A 17,692-nucleotide genomic window follows, 5' to 3' on the forward strand; every position below is an offset into this window, starting at 1 on the left:
AGGTGCTACTTCTTCCGTGGTATGCTCTTCTGGTACTATACATTCGAAAACTGGTAGTTTTTGAAGCAGTTTTTCTTTGGTTTTCGAGCAAAATTGCTGTACTAGGTGCTACTTCTTCCGTGGTATGCTCTCCTGGAACTATAAATTCGTAGACTGGTAGTTTTGAAGCATTTTTTTCGGTGGTTTTCGAGCAAAATTGCTGTACTAGGTGCTACTTCTTCCGTGGTATGCTCTTCTGGTACTATACATTCGAAAACTTGTAGTTTTTGAAGCAGTTTTTCGATGGTTTTCGAGCAAAATTGTTGTACTAGGTGCTACCTCTTCCATGGTATGCTCTTCTGGTACTATACATTCGAAAACTGGTAGTTTTTGAAGCAGTTTTTCGGTGGTTTTCGAGCAAAATTGCTGTACTAGGTGCTACTTCTTCCGTGGTATGCTCTCTTGGTACTATACATTCGAAAACTGGTAGTTTTTAAAGCAGTTTTTCGGTGGTTTTCGAGCAAAATTGTTGTACTAGGTGCTACCTCTTCCGTGGTATGCTCTCCTGGAACTATTCATTCGAAAACTGGTAGTTTTTGATGCAGTTTTTCGGTGGTTTTCGAACAAAATTGCTGTACTAGGTGCTACCTCTGCCGTGGTATGCTCTTCTGGTACTGAACACTCGAAAACTGGTAGTTTTTGAAGCAGTTTTTCGGTGGTTTTCGAGCAAAATTGTTGTACTAGGTGCTACTTCTTCCGTGGTATGCTCTTCTGGTACTATACAATCGAAAACTGGTAGTTTTTGAAGCAGTTTTTCGGTGGTTTACAAGCAAAATTGCTGTACTAGGTGCTACTTCTTCCGTGGTATGCTCTCCTGGAACTATACATTCGTAGACTGGTAGTTTTGAAGCATTTTTTCGGTGGTTTTCGAACAAAATTGCTGTACTAGCTGCTACTTCTTCCGTGGTATGCTCTTCTGGTACTAGACATTCCAAAACTGGTAGTTTTTGAAGCAGTTTTTTGGTGGTTTTCGAGCAAATTTGCTGTACTAGGTGCTACTTCTTCCGTGGTATGCTCTTCTGGTACTATACATTCGAAAACTGGTAGTTTTTGAAGCAGTTTTTCGGTGGTTTTCGAGCAAAATTGCTGTACTAGGTGCTACTTCTTCCGTGGTATGCTCTTCTGGTACTATACATTCGAAAACTGGTAGTTTTTGAAGCAGTTTTTCGGTGGTTTTCGAGCAAAATTGCTGCATGAGGTGATACTTCTTCCGTGGTATGCTCTTCTGGTACTATACATTCCAAAACTGGTAGTTTTTGAAGCAGATTTTCGGTGGTTTTCGAGCAAAATTGCTGTTCTAGGTGCTACCTCTTCCGTGGTATGCTCTTCTGGTACTATACATTCGAAAACTGGTAGTTTTTGATGCAGTTTTTCGGTGGTTTTCGAGCAAAATTGCTGTACTAGGTGCTACCTCTTCTGTGGTATTCTCTACTGGTACTATACATTCGAAAACTGGTAGTTTTTGAAGCAGTTTTTCGGTGGTTTTCTAGCAAAATTGCTGTACAAGGTGCTTCTTCTTCCGTGGTATGCTCTTCTGGTACTATACATTCGAAAACTGGTAGTTTTTGAAGCAGTTTTTCGGTGGTTTTCGAGCAAAATTGCTGCATGAGGTGATACTTCTTCCGTGGTATGCTCTTCTGGTACTATACATTCGAAAACTGGTAGTTTTTGAAGCAGATTTTCGGTGGTTTTCGAGCAAAATTGCTGTACTAGGTGCTACTTCTTCCGTGGTATGCTCTCCTGGAACTATAGATTCGTAGACTGGTAGTTTTGAAGCATTTTTTCGGTGGTTTTCGAGCAAAATTGCTGTACTAGGTGCTACTTCTTCCGTGGTATGCTCTTTTGGTACTATACATTCGAAAACTGGTAGTTTTTGAAGCAGTTTTTTGGTGGTTTTCGAGCAAATTTGCTGTACTAGGTGCTACTTCTTCCGTGGTATGCTCTTCTGGTACTATACATTCGAAAACTGGTAGTTTTTGAAGCAGTTTTTCGGTGGTTTTCGAGCAAAATTGCTGCATGAGGTGATACTTCTTCCGAGGTATGCTCTTCTGGTACTATACATTCGAAAACTGTTAGTTTTTGAAGCAGTTTTTCGATGGTTTTCGAGCAAAATAGTTGTACTAGGTGCTACTTCTTCCTTGGTATGCTCTCCTGGTACTATACATCCGAAAACTGGTAGTTTTTGAAGCAGATTTTCGGTGGTTTTCGAGCAAAATTGCTGTACTAGGTGCTACTTCTTCCGTGGTATGCTCTTCTGGTACTATACATTCGAAAACTGGTAGTTTTTAAGCAGGTTTTCGGTGGTTTTCGAGCAAAATTGCTGTACTAGCTGCTATTTCTTCCGTGTTATGCTCTTCTGGTACTAGACATTCCAAAACTGGTAGTTTTTGAAGCAGATTTTCGGTGGTTTTCGAGCAAAATTGCTGTACTAGGTGCTACTTCTTCCGTGGTATGCTCTCCTGGAACTATAGATTCGTAGACTGGTAGTTTTGAATCATTTTTTCGGTGGTTTTCGAGCAAAATTGCTGTACTAGGTGCTACTTCTTCCGTGGTATGCTCTCTTGGTACTATACATTCGAAAACTGGTAGTTTTTGAAACAGTTGTTTGGTGGTTTTCGAGCAAAATTGCTGTACTAGGTGCTACTTCTTCCGTGGTATGCTCTTCTGGTACTATACATTCGAAAACTGGTAGTTTTTGAAGCAGTTTTTCGGTGGTTTTCGAGCAAAATTGCTGCATGAGGTGATACTTCTTCCGAGGTATGCTCTTCTGGTACTATACATTCGAAAACTGTTAGTTTTTGAAGCAGTTTTTCGATGGTTTTCGAGCAAAATTGCTGTACTAGGTGCTACTTCTTGCTTGGTATGCTCTCCTGGTACTATACATTCGTAGACTGGTAGTTTTTGAAGCAGTTTTTCGGTGGTTTTCGAGCAAAATTGCTGTACTAGGTGCTACTTCTTCCGTGGTATGCTCTCTTGGTACTATACATTCGAAAACTGGTAGTTTTTGAAGCAGTTTTTCGGTGGTTTTCGAGCAAAATTGCTGTACTAGGTGCTACTTCTTCCGTGGTATGCTCTTCTGGTACTATACATTCGAAAACTGGTAGTTTTTGAAGCAGTTTTTCGGTGGTTTTCGAGCAAAATTGCTGCATGAGGTGATACTTCTTCCGTGGTATGCTCTTCTGGTACTATACATTCGAAAACTGGTAGTTTTTGAAGCAGATTTTCGGTGGTTTTCGAGCAAAATTGCTGTACTAGGTGCTACTTCTTCCGTGGTATGCTCTCCTGGAACTATAGATTCGTAGACTGGTAGTTTTGAAGCATTTTTTCGGTGGTTTTCGAGCAAAATTGCTGTACTAGGTGCTACTTCTTCCGTGGTATGCTCTCTTGGTACTATACATTCGAAAACTGGTAGTTTTTGAAGCAGTTGTTTGGTGGTTTTCGAGCAAAATTGCTGTACTAGGTGCTACTTCTTCCGTGGTATGCTCTTCTGGTACTATACATTCGAAAACTGGTAGTTTTTGAAGCAGTTTTTCGGTGGTTTTCGAGCAAAATTGCTGCATGAGGTGATACTTCTTCCGTGGTATGCTCTTCTGGTACTATACATTCGAAAACTGGTAGTTTTTGAAGCAGTTTTTCGATGGTTTTCGAGCAAAATTGTTGTACTAGGTGCTACTTCTTCCGTGGTATGCTCTCCTGGTACTATACATTCAAAAACTGGTAGTTTTTGAAGCAGTTTTTCGGTGGTTTTCGAGCAAAATTGCTGTACTAGGTGCTACTTCTTCCGTGGTATGCTCTCTTGGTACTATACATTCGAAAACTGGTAGTTTTTGAAGCAGCTTTTCGGTGGTTTTCGAGCAAAATTGCTGTACTAGGTGCTACTTCTTCCGTGGTATGCTCTCTTGGTACTATACATTCGAAAACTGGTAGTTTTTGAAGCAGTTTTTCGATGGTTTTCGAGCAAAATTGTTGTACTAGGTGCTACCTCTTCCGTGGCATGCTCTTCTGGTACTATACATTCGAAAACTAATAGTTTTTGAAGCAGTTTTTCGGTGGTTTTCGAGCAAAATTGCTGTACTAGGTGCTACCTCTTCCGTGGTATTCTCTTCTGGTACTATTGATTCGTAGACTGGTAGTTTTGAAGCAGTGTTTCGGTGGTTTTCGAGCAAAATTGCTGTACTAGGTGCTACTTCTTCCGTGGTATGCTCTTCTGGTACTATACATTCGAAAACTGGTAGTTTTTGAAGCAGTTTTTCGGTGGTTTTCGAGCAAAATTGTTGTACTAGGTGCTACCTCTTCCGTGGTATGCTCTTCTGGTACTATACATTCGAAAACTAATAGTTTTTGAAGCAGTTTTTCGGTGGTTTTCGAGCAAAATTGCTGTACTAGGTGCTACCTCTTCCGTAGTATTCTCTTCTGGTACTATTGATGCGTAGACTGGTAGTTTTTGAAGCAGTTTTTCGGTGGTTTTCGAGCAAAATTGCTGTTCTAGGTGCTACCTCTTCCGTGGTATTCTCTTCTGGTACTATTGATTCGTAGACTGGTAGTTTTGAAGCAGTGTTTCGGTGGTTTTCGAGCAAAATTGCTGTACTAGGTGCTACTTCTTCCGTGGTATGCTCTTCTGGTACTATACATTCGAAAACTGGTAGTTTTTGAAGCAGATTTTCGGTGGTTTTCGAGCAAAACTGCTGTACTAGGTGCTAGTTCTTCCGTGGTGTGCTCTTCTGTTACTATACATTCGAAAACTGGTAGTTTTTGAAGCAGTTTTTCGGTGGTTTACAAGCAAAATTGCTGTACTAGGTGCTACTTCTTCCGTGGTATGCTCTCTTGGTACTATACATTCGAAAACTGGTAGTTTTTGAAGCAGTTTTTTGGTGGTTTTCGAGCAAAATTGCTGTACTAGGTGCTACTTCTTCCGTGGTATGCTCTTCTGGTACTATACATTCGAAAACTGGTAGTTTTTGAAGCAGTTTTTCGGTGGTTTTCGAGCAAAATTACCGTACTAGGTGCTACTTCTGCCGTGGTATGCTCTTCTGGTACTATACATTCGAAAACTGGTAGTTTTTGAAGCAGTGTTTCGGTGGTTTTCGAGCAAAATTGCTGTACTAGGTGCTACTTCTTCCGTGGTATGCTCTTCTGGTACTATACATTCGAAAACTGGTAGGTTTTGAAGCAGTTTTTCGGTGGTTTTCGAGCAAAATTGCTGTACTAGGTGCTACTTCTTCCGTGGTGTGCTCTTCTGGTACTATACATTCGAAAACTGGTAGTTTTTGAAGCAGTTTTTCGGTGGTTTACAAGCAAAATTGCTGTACTAGGTGCTACTTCTTCCGTGGTATGCTCTCCTGAAACTATAGATTCGTAGACTGGTAGTTTTGAAGCATTTTTTCGGTGGTTTTCGAACAAAATTGCTGTACTAGGTGCTACTTCTTCCGTGGTATGCTCTTCTGGTACTATACATTCGAAAACTGGTAGTTTTTGAAGCAGTTTTTTGGTGGTTTTCGAGCAAAATTGCTGTACTAGGTGCTACTTTTTCCGTGGTATGCTCTCTTGGTACTATACATTCGAAAACTGGTAGTTTTTGAAGCAGTTTTTTGGTGGTTCTCGAGCAAAATTGCTGTACTAGGTGCTACCTCTTCCGTGGTATTCTCTTCTGGTACTATTGATTCGTAGACTGGTAGTTTTGAAGCAGTGTTTCGGTGGTTTTCGAGCAAAATTGCTGTACTAGGTGCTACTTCTTCCGTGGTATGCTCTTCTGGTACTATACATTCGAAAACTGGTAGTTTTTGAAGCAGTTTTTCGGTGGTTTTCGAGCAAAATTGTTGTACTAGGTGCTACCTCTTCCGTGGTATGCTCTTCTGGTACTATACATTCGAAAACTGGTAGTTTTTGAAGCAGTTTTTCGGTGGTTTTCGAGCAAAATTGCTGTACTAGGTGCTACCTCTTCCGTGGTATTCTCTTCTGGTACTATTGATTCGTAGACTGGTAGTTTTGAAGCAGTGTTTCGGTGGTTTTCGAGCAAAATTGTTGTACTAGGTGCTACCTCTTCCGTGGTATGCTCTTCTGGTACTATACATTCGAAAACTGGTAGTTTTTGAAGCAGTTTTTTGGTGGTTCTCGAGCAAAATTGCTGTACTAGGTGCTACCTCTTCCGTGGTATTCTCTTCTGGTACTATTGATTCGTAGACTGGTAGTTTTGAAGCAGTGTTTCGGTGGTTTTCGAGCAAAATTGCTGTACTAGGTGCTACTTCTTCCGTGGTATGCTCTTCTGGTACTATACATTCGAAAACTGGTAGTTTTTGAAGCAGTTTTTCGGTGGTTTTCGAGCAAAATTGTTGTACTAGGTGCTACCTCTTCCGTGGTATGCTCTTCTGGTACTATACATTCGAAAACTGGTAGTTTTTGAAGCAGCTTTTCGGTGGTTTTCGAGCAAAATTGTTGTACTAGGTGCTACCTCTTCCGTGGTATGCTCTTCTGGTACTATACATTCGAAAACTAATAGTTTTTGAAGCAGTTTTTCGGTGGTTTTCGAGCAAAATTGCTGTACTAGGTGCTACCTCTTCCGTGGTATTCTCTTCTGGTACTATTGATGCGTAGACTGGTAGTTTTTGAAGCAGTTTTTCGGTGGTTTTCGAGCAAAATTGCTGTTCTAGGTGCTACCTCTTCCGTGGTATTCTCTTCTGGTACTATTGATTCGTAGACTGGTAGTTTTGAAGCAGTGTTTCGGTGGTTTTCGAGCAAAATTGCTGTACTAGGTGCTACTTCTTCCGTGGTATGCTCTTCTGGTACTATACATTCGAAAACTGGTAGTTTTTGAAGCAGATTTTCGGTGGTTTTTCGAGCAAAACTGCTGTACTAGGTGCTACTTCTTCCGTGGTGTGCTCTTCTGGTACTATACATTCGAAAACTGGTAGTTTTTGAAGCAGTTTTTCGGTGGTTTACAAGCAAAATTGCTGTACTAGGTGCTACTTCTTCCGTGGTATGCTCTCTTGGTACTATACATTCGAAAACTGGTAGTTTTTGAAGCAGTTTTTTGGTGGTTTTCGAGCAAAATTGCTGTACTAGGTGCTACCTCTTCCGTGGTATTCTCTTCTGGTACTATTGATTCGTAGACTGGTAGTTTTGAAGCAGTGTTTCGGTGGTTTTCGAGCAAAATTGCTGTACTAGGTGCTACTTCTTCCGTGGTATGCTCTTCTGGTACTATACATTCGAAAACTGATAGGTTTTGAAGCAGTTTTTCGGTGGTTTTCGAGCAAAATTGCTGTACTAGGTGCTAGTTCTTCCGTGGTATGCTCTTCTGGTACTATACATTCGAAAACTGGTAGTTTTTGAAGCAGTTTTTCGATGGTTTACAAGCAAAATTGCTGTACTAGGTGCTACTTCTTCCGTGGTATGCTCTCCTGGAACTATAGATTCGTAGACTGGTAGTTTTTGAAGCAGTTTTTTGGTGGTTTTCGAGCAAAATTGCTGTACTAGGTGCTACTTCTTCCGTGGTATGCTCTCTTGGAACTATAAGTTCGTAGACTGGTAGTTTTGAAGCAGGTTTTCGGTGGTTTTCGAGCAAAATTGCTGTACTAGGTGCTACTTCTTCCGTGGTATGCTCTTCTGGTACTGAACACTCGAAAACTGGTAGTTTTTGAAGCAGTTTTTCGGTGGTTTTCGAGCAAAATTGCTGCATGAGGTGCTACTTCTTCCGTGGTATGCTCTTCTGGTACTATACATTCCAAAACTGGTAGTTTTTGAAGCAGTTTTTCGGTGGTTTTCGAGCAAAATTGTTGTACTAGGTGCTACTTCTTCCGTGGTATGCTCTCCTGGTACTGAACACTCGAAAACTTTTTTCGAGTTCGAGTTTTCGAGCAAAATTGCTGTACTAGGTGCTACTTCTTCCGTGGTATGCTCTTCTGGTACTATACATTCGAAAACTGGTAGTTTTTGAAGCAGTTTTTCGGTGGTTTTCGAGCAAAATTGTTGTACTAGGTGCTACCTCTTCCGTGGTATGCTCTTCTGGTACTATACATTCGAAAACTGGTAGTTTTTGAAGCAGTTTTTCGGTGGTTTTCGAGCAAAATTGCTGTACTAGGTGCTACCTCTTCCGTGGTATTCTCTTCTGGTACTATTGATTCGTAGACTGGTAGTTTTGAAGCAGTGTTTCGGTGGTTTTCGAGCAAAATTGTTGTACTAGGTGCTACCTCTTCCGTGGTATGCTCTTCTGGTACTATACATTCCAAAACTGGTAGTTTTTGAAGCAGCTTTTCGGTGGTTTTCGAGCAAAATTGTTGTACTAGGTGCTACCTCTTCCGTGGTATGCTCTTCTGGTACTTTACATTCGAAAACTAATAGTTTTTGAAGCAGTTTTTCGGTGGTTTTCGAGCAAAATTGCTGTTCTAGGTGCCACCTCTTCCGTGGTATTCTCTTCTGGTACTATTGATTCGTAGACTGGTAGTTTTGAAGCAGTGTTTCGGTGGTTTTCGAGCAAAATTGCTGTACTAGGTGCTACTTCTTCCGTGGTATGCTCTTCTGGTACTATACATTCGAAAACTGGTAGTTTTTGAAGCAGATTTTCGGTGGTTTTCGAGCAAAACTGCTGTACTAGGTGCTACTTCTTCCGTGGTGTGCTCTTCTGGTACTATACATTCGAAAACTGGTAGTTTTTGAAGCAGTTTTTCGGTGGTTTACAAGCAAAATTGCTGTACTAGGTGCTACTTCTTCCGTGGTATGCTCTCTTGGTACTATACATTCGAAAACTGGTAGTTTTTGAAGCAGTTTTTTGGTGGTTTTCGAGCAAAATTGCTGTACTAGGTGCTACCTCTTCCGTGGTATTCTCTTCTGGTACTATTGATTCGTAGACTGGTAGTTTTGAAGCAGTGTTTCGGTGGTTTTCGAGCAAAATTGCTGTACTAGGTGCTACTTCTTCCGTGGTATGCTCTTCTGGTACTATACATTCGAAAACTGATAGGTTTTGAAGCAGTTTTTCGGTGGTTTTCGAGCAAAATTGCTGTACTAGGTGCTAGTTCTTCCGTGGTGTGCTCTTCTGGTACTATACATTCGAAAACTGGTAGTTTTTGAAGCAGTTTTTCGGTGGTTTACAAGCAAAATTGCTGTACTAGGTGCTACTTCTTCCGTGGTATGCTCTCCTGGAACTATAGATTCGTAGACTGGTAGTTTTTGAAGCAGTTTTTTGGTGGTTTTCGAGCAAAATTGCTGTACTAGGTGCTACTTCTTCCGTGGTATGCTCTCCTGGAACTATAAGTTCGTAGACTGGTAGTTTTGAAGCAGGTTTTCGGTGGTTTTCGAGCAAAATTGCTGTACTAGGTGCTACTTCTTCCGTGGTATGCTCTTCTGGTACTGAACACTCGAAAACTGGTAGTTTTTGAAGCAGTTTTTCGGTGGTTTTCGAGCAAAATTGCTGCATGAGGTGCTACTTATTCCGTGGTATGCTCTTCTGGTACTATACATTCCAAAACTGGTAGTTTTTGAAGCAGTTTTTCGGTGGTTTTCGAGCAAAATTGTTGTACTAGGTGCTACTTCTTCCGTGGTATGCTCTCCTGGTACTGAACACTCGAAAACTTGTAGTTTTTGAAGCAGTTTTTCGGTGGTTTTCGAGCAAAATTGCTGTACTAGGTGCTACTTCCTCCGTGATATGCTCTTCTGGTACTATACATTCGAAAACTGGTAGTTTTTGAAGCAGATTTTCGGTGGTTTTCGAGCAAAATTGCTGTACTAGGTGCTACTTCTTCCGTGGTATGCTCTTCTGGTACTATACATTCGAAGACTGGTTGTTGACAAACATCAACGTCGATGACAGCCGGTTTGACAGAAAGCGCGGGCGTGAGTGAATCTAGCCCTGAGTGGAGAAAGTCCGGCGCGCTCACTCACACACGAAGGAAAAGGGATGACCTGTTGGCAAAGGCGATGACCGGAGGACACGCGTGCAATCAGGCGAACTGGGCCCCAGTAACAAGCCAACCGCGCTAAAGAACACGCTTGATTTTTTAATTCGTCCCCGTGAGCCTACTATTAAGGTATTAAATAAACGTATTAAGAAAAGTGAATTTTCTCGTGTCGCGTGTTTGTTGCCCTGTTGCGTTCGCAACATTTTAAAAAATCAAGCTCGTATTATACAAGCTAATTATCCAGTTCGAAAGACTGCCTGTGTCCTCGCGAGAGAAACTTAGGTGCTGTGAATACGTGTGAAAATCAGTTCCACTCTTGAGGAAAATCGGAAGAGCTTGCTTTTCACTACCACGGTGTCAGAGTTCAATAGTTACCGCGTTGCAAGTCATTGTAAGATTCCTGAGGAAATTCGGAACATTTACTAATCGCGGAACGCTCGTGATCGGACTGAAAGTAGGATTGAACAATGGAGAACCAAAAGCCGTGCGTAATCTGTAAGGCAGTAAAGGAAGATAAGATGGTCGCGTGCGACGCTTGCGAAGATTGGTTCCATCTTCAGTGTATCAAAGAGGATGAAACAATTTATGATCGCGAGTGGATGTGCGATAACTGCAGACCAAACCCGATCGAGCAGAACGTTGTGTCAACCCCGGCCGTTGAAGGCCAACCCGATTCGATGAAGGAGATAAGCCGAATGTTCGAGGGGATTAAGGCGTGTATGGAAAAGTGTACCGCCCCGTTTGGCAGTTTACCGATCGAGGAACCATGCGCTTCCTGTGACCGAGCATTAGGAGGCGAAACGGCGAAATGTAGTGAGTGTGCCCGAAAACATCATGTAGCGTGCGTCGACGAAGGCGAAGCTGCGCTAGGAAGAGGATGGAAGTGTTCCAGGTGTAAGTCTCAGGCGGCCAGTACAATGCTTTCCAGCACGCTTGCTACCATCATGGAGAGACTGTCTTCCATGGAACGCAAAATGGAGACGAACCGAAATGGAGCCGACCCACGGGGTGCAATCGGGTTCATGCATCCGTGTTCTACCGCATTCGACCACACGAATTTCACCGAGGGCGAAATAACGCGCAGCCAGGCTTCAGCAAGAAAGGTCGTAAGCGGAAAGCTGCCCATATTTTCCGGCGATCCCGATGAATGGGATATGTTTTGTGCATCGTTTGAGGAATCAACACGGTTGTGCGGATATAGCGATGGCGAAAATATGCAACGCCTGCGAGAAGCGCTGAAGGGCCATGCACTGAAAGCTGTAAAGCGTCGCCTCTATTACGGGGATAACCTCTCGGAAGTTCTAGAAACGTTGAGGTCGATGTATGGACGACCAGAACTCGTTATTGCCACACTACGAGACAAGATACGACAAGCTCCGTTACCTAAAATGGAAAAATTAGAGACGTTAGTTGAGTACGGCCTGGAAGTAGAGGAAATCTGCGCAACAGTGAGGAAAAGCGGTGTGGAGAATACGTACGATGGGCCTCTGCTTGAGGAGCTAGTAGCGCGTCTCCCACCAGTACTGCGCCTCAACTGGGGTATGCACTGTGATGCCCTCCCGAGTGTCACTCTAGCACAGTTTGCGCGATGGATGACGAAGGTTAGAAATGGTGCGTTACGGGTAAGCCCAAGACCAGCCGCTCGCGACGAAAAGCAATCTCCTAAACACGTCAACGTCCACTCACCAAGCCATACAACCACTCAGCCTCGCCAGAAAGTCTTATCGACTGTAAGACAAGCTGAATCGAGCAAAACCGAGCTAAGAAAATGTGCGTGTGACGACGAGTGCAGTCGCCTGACTGAATGTGATGTGTTCCTGAGGATGAGTGCCGAGAACCGTTGGAAATACGTGAACGATCATCACGTGTGCAAATGTTGCTTAAGACGACATCAAAACCAGTGCCGGCTTCAACAACCCTGTGGAAAGGCTGGATGTTCCCAGAGACACCACACGCTACTTCATAATTATCAAACCAAGGAACATCCTGGCAAGTACGAAAGCACTAATTCTCATTCCGTAGGAACTCATCGCGAAGTATTGCTGCGATATATTCCAATCACCCTACGCGCCCATAAACGAGAAGTAAATGTGATCGCGTTACTGGATGAAGGCTCGTCTGTTAGCCTGATGGAACACACTCTAGCCCAGGAGCTTGGTCTTAGCGGTAATCCGAAACCTCTCTGCCTCAGTTGGACCGGGGGCCAGCACCGCGATGAACCGGAGTCGGTTGAAGTCAGCATCAACATCTCGGGCATTCGAGGCCATGATCGCCATTATAGGGTACCGGCCATCCGCACGGTTCGTAGACTAGGACTACCCACACAAAGCCTCGATATGGACCAATTCGGCGCAAAATACGTACATCTATCCTCCCTGCCGATTCCATCATTCAGCGCTGCAGCCCCTCGGATACTACTAGGTATGGATAATTATCATTTAACCCGTCCCCTTAAAACCGTAGAAGGACTTATCGACGAACCGGTCGCAACAAAAACGCGTCTTGGATGGGTGGTATCAGGCCTATGCAGCAGCAGTGGACGTTATCCCGTTGTACGCGAAACAATATCGTCACATCGTGCCCAACTATGCGAGTGCCGAGACATCGAGATAAGAATAGATAATGCCCTGAAGGGAAGCTTTGCTTTAGAAGCCCCGCGAGGGGTGGTCAATGACGTTATCCGGTCCAAAGAGGATGAACGAGCTTTGGAACTTTTGGCTAAGCATACGAATTTAGTGGAGGGTAGATACTCTACGGGGCTACTATGGCGATATAACGATACCGTACTCCCTAAAAACCGAAGCTTAGCGCTGAAACGAATGGACTGTCTCGAGCGAAAAATGAGCAAAGATCAAAAGCTCAGAGACGTCATGAATGCAAAGATGAGAGAGTACGTAGAGAAAGGCTACATCCGCCACTTAACCGTTGAAGAGAAGCTATCAAACCATCCACGGGTGTGGTATTTACCTATATTCCCTGTGTTCAATCCGAACAAGCCTAATAAAGTTCGAATTGTGTGGGACGCCGCTGCAATCTTTCGCGGACACTCATTGAACTCCGCCTTATCTACAGGACCAGATTTCCTCGCGCCGCTTTCAAGTGTTTTACAACGCTTTCGGGAGCGAAAAATAGCGGTGGCAGCGGACATATCCGAAATGTACCACCAGGTCCGCATAAATGAACAAGACCTGCAAAGTCAACGTTTTCTTTGGAAGTGGAACCCCGAGCAAGCTGAACCGGACGAGTACGTCATGCTTAGGATGACGTTCGGAGCCTCATGCTCGCCAAGCTGTGCCCAGTACGTGAAGAACCTTAATGCGGATCGATTTGGTGAGCAATACCCCGAGGCAGTGAAATGCATCAAAGAGGACCATTACGTCGATGATATGCTGGCAAGCGTTGAAGAGGTAACCGAGGCCATCAAATTAACGGAAGATGTGACGTTCATTCACTCTCAGGGCGGGTTTCCGCTTCATAATTGGATGTCCAACTCAGTGGAAGTTCTCCAAGCCGTCGACAGTAGCGAACACCAACAAAAGGACCTAACCTTGGAGCCCAGCTCGACACCAAATAAGGTCCTAGGTATGTGGTGGGACTCGCGGAGCGACACCTTCTGCTTCAAAACTCCGTCATCGCTCGAAAGCTTCCTAGACGGCAAAGCAGTACCAACAAAGCGCCAACTATTAAGTTTGCTTATGTCGATTTACGACCCATTGGGATTGATCGCCGGATTTTTGTTCTACCTCAAAATCATTCTGCAAGAAGTATGGCGAGCAGGTATAGGATGGGATCAAGAGATCCCTTCGGTACAGTATGAAAAGTGGCGGAGTTGGACGAAATGTTTATCGGTGCTCGAGAGCATTTCCATTCCACGATGTTATCGGCGACAAATCGAATTGTACGAAAATAATCTACAGCTTCATATCTTTGTAGATGCGGGGATTGACGGATTCGCTGCAGTCGCTTACTTCCGTTACGAACAAAACGGGAACATCGAAGTCATCCTCGTAGGTGGGAAAACAAGGGTAGCACCTCTTAAGTATATGTCAGTTCCAAGACTAGAGCTACAAGCAGCAGTGTTGGGTACTCGCCTAGCACAGGCGATAAAGAAATCTCATCGACAGAAGGTGCACCGTACCTTTTTCTGGACAGACTCTAAGGACGTAATCTGCTGGCTGCGGTCGGATCACCGAAGATACAGCACATTCGTGGCCCATCGTGTAGGCGAGATTCTAGAGGAGACTGATGTAAGGGAGTGGCGCTGGATATCAACGCATTTCAACGTGGCCGATGAAGCAACTAAATGGTCCAAGCTCAGCGCACATCTAACGGCAAGCCACTGGTTTACAGGTCCACAGTTCTTATCGTCTGCAGAAATAAGTTGGACTTACGAATCATCCCCGACGTCAACCACCGAAGAGGAGCAACGGAAGATCATCAACACTCATGTGTCTACCTGTGCGATAATTGATTTCGATCGTTTTTCGAGGTGGAAGCGGTTGCTAAGATCAGTCGGGTACATGTGGCGATTTCTCAACAACGCTCGACAACCGTTGAACCGTCAGACAGGTCCCTTAACTGCTCGAGAAATGCAACTAGCTGAACGGACTATCATCAGAGAGGTGCAAAGGTGTACGTATCCCGAGGAATATCGCTTGCTGATGGATCAAACCACTGCCACCAGCCACAGAAGGGCATTGTCTCGCAACAGCCGTCTGGTGAAACGTAGTCCTTATATGGATAATGATGGAATACTACGCGTCAAAGGCAGAATCGATGCCTGCAGTCATGCGTGCTACGATACCAAGAGACCGATCATCCTACCAAAAGATGGCAAAGTCACCGATCTCATTGTAGACGATTATCACCGTAGGTATAGGCATCAAAATCACCAGACGGTTATCAACGAAGTACGACAAAGATTTGATGTCCCCGCGTTAAGAACAGCATGCCATAGAGTGAGAACCAATTGCCAGTTCTGTAGACTGCGTAAAGCTGCTGTATGCGAGCCCATGATGGGAGATTTACCCGTGGCGAGATTATCGCCGTTTTCACGCCCGTTTAGCTACACCGGAATCGACTACTTTGGACCGTTCATTGTGGCTGATGGACGGAAGACGCAAAAACGATGGGGGGTACTGTTTACCTGTCTAACGGTGCGCGCTATCCATATTGAAACAGTTCCGTCGTTGTCGACCAGTGCGTGCATACTAGCGGTGAGGAATTTCATAGCTCGTCGTGGAACGCCGGTGGAAATCTACTCGGATCGAGGAACAAATTTTGTCGGAGCGAGCCGCGAACTTCGAGAGGCCCTAAAAGAAGTAGACATGGATGAGATGATCGAGACGATGAACTTACCGAACACTCAATGGGTCTTCAATCCGCCAGCCGCACCACACTTTGGGGGAGCGTGGGAGCGATTAATCCGGACGGTCAAGCAGACTTTACACAACATCCGATTCACGCGACACCCAACGGACGCGGTACTCAGCAGTTGGCTGATCGAAGTCGAGCATATAGTGAACGCTCGTCCGTTGACGGATGTGCCAATTGATAGTGAGGAGGATGAACCAATAACCCCAAATCACTTGCTTTTAGGTTCATCAGCTGGAGTAAAGCCGTTTGTGACTATAGACGACTCGCCGGACACGCTGCGCAACAATTGGAAAACGTCACAAATCTACGCGAATATATTTTGGCGAAAATGGGTGGCAGCCTACCTTCCTACCCTGACCCGAAGGACAAAGTGGTATCAGCCCCGTGAACCGCTCAAGGAAGGAGACGTAGTCTTGATTGTGGATGAAACTCTCCCGCGCGGCTGTTGGCCAAAAGGGCGAGTAATACGCGCAATACAATCGAAGGACGGTGCGGTTCGTCGAGTACACGTGCGTCTAGCGAACGGAACGACGTGCGAACGACCGGCGGTTAAGATAGCAGCTATTGACATCGACAGACAGGGAAGTGCTTTGACAAGTCAAAACACTGGGGGCCAGTGTTGACAAACATCAACGTCGATGACAGCCGGTTTGACAGAAAGCGCGGGCGTGAGTGAATCTAGCCCTGAGTGGAGAAAGTCCGGCGCGCTCACTCACACACGAAGGAAAAGGGATGACCTGTTGGCAAAGGCGATGACCGGAGGACACGCGTGCAATCAGGCGAACTGGGCCCCAGTAACAAGCCAACCGCGCTAAAGAACACGCTTGATTTTTTAATTCGTCCCCGTGAGCCTACTATTAAGGTATTAAATAAACGTATTAAGAAAAAGTGAATTTTCTCGTGTCGCGTGTTTGTTGCCCTGTTGCGTTCGCAACACTGGTAGTTTTTGAAGTAGTTTTTCGGTGGTTTTCGAGCAAAATTGCCGTTACTAGGTGCTACTTCTTCCGTGGTATGCTCTTCTGGTTACTATACATTCCAAAATTGGTAGTTTTTGAAGCAGTTTTTCGATGGTTTTCGAGCAAAATTGTTGTACTAGGTGCTACCTTTTCCGTGGTATGCTCTTCTGGTACTGAACACTCCAAAACTGGTAGTTTTTGAAGCAGTTTTTCGGTGGTTTTTCGAGCAAAATTGCTGTACTAGGTGCTACTTCCTCCTCGATATGCTCTTCTGGTACTATACATTCGAAAACTGGTAGTTTTTGAAGCAGATTTTCGGTGGTTTTCGAGCCAAATTGCTGTACTAGGTGCTACTTCTTCCGTGGTATGCTCTTCTGGTACTATACATTCGAAAACTGGTAGTTTTTGAAGCAGTTTTTCGGTGGTTTTCGAGCAAAATTGCTGTACTAGGTGCTACCTCTTCCGTGGTATGCTCTTCTGGTACTAGACATTCCAAAACTGGTAGTTTTTGAAGCAGTTTTTCGGTGGTTTTCGAGCAAAATTGCTGTACTAGGTGCTACTTCTTCCGTGGTATGCTATTCTGGTACTATACATTCGAAAACTGGTAGTTTTTGAAGCAGTTTTTCGGTGGTTTTCGAGCAAAATTGCTGTACTAGGTGCTACTTCTTCCGTGGTATGCTCTTCTGGTACTATACATTCGAAAACTGGTAGTTTTTGAAGCAGTTTTTCAGTGGTTTTCGAGCAAAATTGCTGTACTAGGTGCTACCTCTTCCGTGGTATTCTCTTCTGGTACTAATGATGCTTAGACTGGTAGTTTTTGAAGCAGTTTTTCGGTGGTTTTCGAGCAAAATTGCTGTACTAGGTGCTACTTCTTCCGTGGTATGCTCTTCTGGTACTATACATTCGAAAACTGGTAGTTTTTGAAGCAGTTTTTTGGTGGTTTTCGAGCAAAATTGCTGTACTAGGTGCTACTTCTTCCGTGGTATGCTCTTCTGGAACTATAAATTCGTAGACTGGTAGTTTTTGAAGCAATTTTTCGGTGGTTTTCGAGCAAAATTGTTGTACTAGGTGCTACTTCTTCCGTGGTATGCTCTTCTGGTACTATACATTCGAAAACTGGTAGTTTTTGAAGCAGTTTTTCGATGGTTTTCGAGCAAAATTGTTGTACTAGGTGCTACCTCTTCCGTGGTATGCTCTACTGGTACTGAACATTCCAAAACTGGTAGTTTTTGAAGCAGCTTTTCGGTGGTTTTCGAGCAAAATTGTTGTACTAGGTGCTACTTCCTCCGTGGTATGCTCTTCTGGTACTATACATTCCAAAACTGGTAGTTTTTGAAGCAGCTTTTCGGTGGTTTTCGAGCCAAATTGCTGTACTAGGTGCTACTTCTTCCGTGGTATGCTCTTCTGGTACTAGACATTCCAAAACTGGTAGTT

The 17,692-nt window shown here is 44.2% G+C and overlaps 1 protein-coding gene across 1 annotated transcript; it reads left to right on the top strand.

Moving 5' to 3' along the window:
• The first annotated feature begins 10,393 nt into the window (after positions 1 to 10,393).
• LOC128309226 (uncharacterized) lies at positions 10,394 to 15,925 on the top strand. The gene is made up of 2 exons (XM_053045603.1): positions 10,394 to 13,508; positions 15,108 to 15,925. The coding sequence occupies exons 1-2, from the start codon at positions 10,394 to 10,396 to the stop codon at positions 15,923 to 15,925; spliced, it is 3,933 nt and encodes a 1,310-aa protein (XP_052901563.1).
• Positions 15,926 to 17,692: the final 1,767 nt, after the last annotated feature.

Source organism: Anopheles moucheti, unplaced genomic scaffold (assembly GCF_943734755.1).
Source record: "Anopheles moucheti unplaced genomic scaffold, idAnoMoucSN_F20_07 U2, whole genome shotgun sequence".
NCBI lineage: Eukaryota > Metazoa > Arthropoda > Insecta > Diptera > Culicidae > Anopheles > Anopheles moucheti.